The sequence below is a fragment of the Penaeus japonicus genome, unplaced genomic scaffold (assembly GCF_977035675.1).
Source record: "Penaeus japonicus unplaced genomic scaffold, GWHDUDI00000001_assembly GWHDUDI00000036, whole genome shotgun sequence".
Lineage (NCBI taxonomy): Eukaryota > Metazoa > Arthropoda > Malacostraca > Decapoda > Penaeidae > Penaeus > Penaeus japonicus.
The window spans coordinates 10,010,904-10,016,046 of NW_028234438.1; the positions used below are offsets into that span (position 1 = coordinate 10,010,904).

General features: G+C 40.8%; 1 protein-coding gene across 1 annotated transcript in view; it reads left to right on the forward strand.

Moving 5' to 3' along the window:
• Positions 1-1,565: 1,565 nt before the first annotated feature.
• The window catches only part of LOC122251249 (uncharacterized), a 14,191-nt gene continuing 10,613 nt past the window's right edge, over positions 1,566-5,143 (forward strand). Inside the window, exons 1-2 of the mRNA XM_086531805.1 lie at positions 1,566-1,654; positions 3,623-3,705. Of these exons, the coding sequence (XP_086387931.1) occupies positions 1,566-1,654; positions 3,623-3,705 (172 nt within the window). The remainder of the gene's footprint in view (positions 1,655-3,622; positions 3,706-5,143) is intronic.

Genomic DNA, 5,143 nt, shown 5'->3' on the forward strand with positions numbered 1-5,143 from the left:
TAGCCTTGTCACATGGGTGTGTCGCCCTGTCATCGGGCATTTAGCCTTGTCACATGGGTGTGTCGCCCTGTCATCGGGCATTTAGCCTTGTCACATGGGTGTGTCGCCCTGTCATCGGGCATTTAGCCTTGTCACATGGTGTGTCGCCCTGTCATCGGGCATTTAGCCTTGTCACATGGGTGTGTCGCCCTGTCATCGGCATTTAGCCTTGTCACATGGTGTGTCGCCCTGTCATCGGGCATTTAGCCTTGTCACATGGGTGTGTCGCCCTGTCATCGGGCATTTAGCCTTGTCACATGGGTGTGTCGCCCTGTCATCGGGCATTTAGCCTTGTCACATGGGTGTGTCGCCCTGTCATCGGGCATTTAGCCTTGTCACATGGTGTGTCACCCTGTCATCGGGCATTTAGCCTTGTCACATGGGTGTGTCGCCCTGTCATCGGGCATTTAGCCTTGTCACATGGGTGTGTCGCCCTGTCATCGGGCATTTAGCCTTGTCACATGGGTGTGTCGCCCTGTCATCGGGCATTTAGCCTTGTCACATGGGTGTGTCGCCCTGTCATCGGGCATTTAGCCTTGTCACATGGGTGTGTCACCCTGTCATCGGGCATTTAGCCTTGTCACATGGGTGTGTCGCCCTGTCATCGGGCATTTAGCCTTGTCACATGGGTGTGTCACCCTGTCATCGGGCATTTAGCCTTGTCACATGGGTGTGTCCATCTGTCATCGTGCATTTTGTCTTGTCACATGGGTGTGTCGCCCTGTCATCGGGCATTTAGCCTTGTCACATGGGTGTGTCGCCCTGTCATCGGGCATTTAGCCTTGTCACATGGGTGTGTCGCCCTGTCATCGGGCATTTAGCCTTGTCACATGGGTGTGTCACCCTGTCATCGGGCATTTAGCCTTGTCACACGGGTGTGGCACACCGTCATCAAAGGGTTAAGATGCCCAGTGCAGGCTGAACATATGAAGCTGTTGCCCATCTAATCCGGCATATGTATGGATGAGCAAAAGATTCTTTAGTGTATGCATGTATGTATAATTGATACTGTTAAATGAAAGCACCTTCAGTACTTTATGCACATGCTGGCACAGAATGGATTAAAGTGAAGATATTATATGACTGTATTATGAGTGTTTGATATGTATATTTGAGGTTATATTTTTCTCACTTTTTTATGGATGATCTATGTGGACTTTGATTCATTCTTGAACTTGTGATTTGATGTTCTCTCATAATATAGCAATGTAATATACGTATTATTGTGAATATTATCACCAGGAACATAAATGTGTTTATGTATATTTGCTTTTAATACTAAAAATAATGTGAAACTTTTGTCCTCTCTCTCACTCTCTCTCTTTCTTCTTTCTCTCTCTCTTTTACTTCTTTTCTTTTTCTTTTGATGTTGAATTATCAAATTATATTTGTCCTGAAGTAATAAATGTCCTGATCATTGATAGGATGTTTGGTTTAAGGTTCTTTGATATATAGATCTAATATCTTTAAGAACCCAGATATTTCTTACCAGAAGACATAAATTATAATTAAAACATCTACAAAGGATGGGAAAGTGGTTTTCAAAAAGGTTCTCAAGAAGTATTGAGCCTAAGAACCATTCGCGTAACCCTTCTGGGACGGACCACATCCTAAGGTGTGCATCCTGGAGTGGGCATGTGTTTTCTGGTATTTTATAGACTTATGTTGTGATACATGAGTTTAGTTGTGGTAAAGTAGCACTATAATACTAATACGTATTTAGTTACACATAGTTATGCAACTGAAGGAACAAATGGCTTTTTATTTCAACAATCAGGAAAATATAGTACGTAAGGGATTCTGCCCCATGAAACATGCCTTCACGGAAAGGTCAAAGAAATTGTGATATAGCAAATCAGTCTCAATATAACATTGTCATTCTTAACAAAATTTTACACAACAATAAAAAAATTTACAGAGTAGAATGTTCTCATGCCAATTTGAAGTTAGAAATAACAACTCAATTGATGTGAATTACACCAGTTGCTAACCTAAATTGTTTTGTTTGCTTAAGTTTTGCATGCCAAGTTTTGTAGACACATTCCTTTTGTAGAGAATTTTGTGCTTTAACCCATTCCCGACGGGGGAATTCTAGCCTTGAATGTCCAAATGCCGGGGCGTTCGAATTATTAGGCCTAAATCAATTGAATGGCCGGCACAATACTGTGCCGCCCGGCAACTGGGCTTTTGAATGCGCGGTACACATGCTGTACCACCCGTCCTGTGTGGGTTAATGAATGTATCCTATAGTTTCTTTAAGAATTAAAGATGCTGTTTTAGAGATATAGAACTCTAGCCTCATTAAATTTGGTTGCTGGTAACATTCAACCCTGAAAATGATGTCTGCATGCAAGAGTTCAGTGCCACACATCCACAGCCCAGAGGAAATATGATTCCTTCCCCAACAGTGATGTGCAGTATTTCCTCAGTCTGTAGCGAGATACTGACATAGCTTACAGTATCAAATATACCAATCATAATACCTGAAATGATTGCCTGGTTGTATAAAAATCATAATAAGAGACATTAGCCTATGATAAGAAGGCAGAGCCAGCAAGTATGAGAAACTTCAAACAGGATGCAGATTAGAATGTGTTATGTGTTTCTCCCACATTCTTTGATTTCCTGCATGATAAATACAGGGAGCTCCTAATGAGATTTGTTCCCAAATGTCGCTCAGTTCTATAATTATTTCTGTTTTTGTTATTGTTATCATCATTGTTTGTCAATGGATTTTTTGTTAATTTGATAATTGTTGATGCTAGGTTTAAGGTTTAAGAGGACGTATTTTTCTGTAGCATTCGTTTTATTTTTATTATCTTTGTCACTCATGTTACAAATATTATTGTTATTACCATTATAGTTATTATTTTCGAATACAAAGCACATGTCATATACGTTCTCCAGTCAATACATTGCGACATTATACATACATCACCCTCTGTCCTTTTACTATGTCATAACGTAAAAAAGACAAATCGTGCCCAAGCAGAGGAATGGCTTCCCTCTCCGTTATCCCCACTCTGGCCTCATCTTTCTTTCTTCCTCTTTCACAACTTATACCACAACCTCCCTCATTCTCAACTCATACCTTGAACTCTATTCTATGACCAAAATAAGAGGGAAGAACTTTTAAAAAGCCTGCAAAGTGAAACATCTCCCCACCTTCCACCATTCCCCAATTCTGCCCCCTCCCCCCAGCCATCCCATGTTCCCTTATTCGCCCTCCCGTCCCTTTTATCTGCCATCTGTTCCATATAGCACAATAGAAATGGCAGTTAAAAAATATACTATAATCGAATAAAGAAGGCCAAAGGTGGCTAACCTCAACACCCTCCCCCCCCTCTTCTCCCCCCTCTCCCCCACCCGAAGCCGCACCCTCAAGGTCGCGCGAAAAAGAAAACGGAAACTCGAGGAGACGGAGAGAAAACGGGAATATTTCGAGTGCATTCGCAACCGGACGAAAAATTAGCATTCATTGTGATTTTTAACGGTTGAGTAGATTTTAAATATTTTTCGGAAATATTCGAAGGGATTTGGGCACCATGGCCGACGTTTCAGGAAAGGAGAGGGGGTAATTTAGGTCCTTTTCGGAGGTCGGAATCGAACTCGGACGCAGCGAGGCTCTTGAACGGTGCGTTGTTTTCGATGTTGTTTTTCTTCCACGTAAGTCTCGTTCGGCGTGTGTGATCGGGGCGTTTTCCCGTCATTCTCCAAGCTCCGGCGACTCGGTGGGGCAAGGCTGCATCTAGGGGCAGTCGGAGAGAATCGGGAAAGTTGGTGAGAAGTAGGAAAGGAAGGATAAATAAGGGAGGAATGGAGGTGGAGCTGAGGCGAGGGGGTAGGGAGGGGAGGGGAGTGGGTGTCCTGGCGTAGGCCTATGTGGCGTGGATTTCGGGTTCGTTGTGATGTCTTCGTGTTTTTGGTCTGGTTCAATAGATATTTCGGGATTTGGTTGTAAGGGGTTGATGAGGATTACACAGTGGAGAGTTGAGGCCATTCTCTCCTATTTCAAGACATGAGAGAGTTGCCAGAGAGCAACACAAAGCTTGGGTTTGTTTATTTGCTGCTTTCTCGATTTCTGATGGACACTCAACAGCTTTGTTGGTGTCTTTATTAATCACAGTTTATGTTATAAGTTTGCATGAAGTGCATTTCTTTTTGCTATGTATGGTTTTCCTGAAAAAAAAGTCTTTGTTAAAAGCTTTCTTTGTTGATTGTAGGATGAAAATATTGTTAGTTTAGCCCTTTGCACAGCAAGTGACTTTCAGGTAATTGTAGTTGTATGTAGGTTGTATTTACTGTAGCATTTACATGATCAAAGATATTTTGTAACTGGCATCCTTTGTTACCCAGAGGGCTTTCCAAATTCTATCATTGATCTCCGGGAGCAATCCCTTCCTGGTTCCTTTCCTGCGTATTTTCACTTCCGTAAATTTATAAGGTTGAAAATTCAAGTTAGCATCCCCCTCTAGTTGAGAAAGGTTAACATAAGTGTTCAACTCTCATTCTCTTGCACTTGGCCCTTTATACTTTCAAAATTTTGACGTTAATTAATTGTAGTGTCTTAACCCATTGGTTAAGACACAGTAGGATGGCTGGTTTACATTTTATATATATATATATATATATATATATATATATATATATATATATATATATATATATATATATATATATATATACACACACATACACTTTTTGAGTGGGTTAGTTCTATAAGCCCTAAATCACTAAAAAGCCATTTCACTCATTGATGCTGGATTACGTGATATTACGTCTTTGGAATTTTTCTTACACAACAGATGATAGATTTCCTATCATGTCATTGGCTTTCACCATTTATACATTGTACATAGTTGCTTCTGCATATAGATACATTTTAGGTGTATTTGTATTTACACATTTTTCTTGATTTGTAAAAAAAAAAAAAAAACATTTTAAAGTATATAAACCAAGTGAAAATCACTTTTAACCCATTGGCTGCAGTATTAATAAAATATGTATACAGTCATGTGGTGGGTTTATATTGTATGGCATGGTGCCATCCACGTTTATGACCGATACTGCCTTGACAGCAAATCATGCCATCTGCTATCAATGG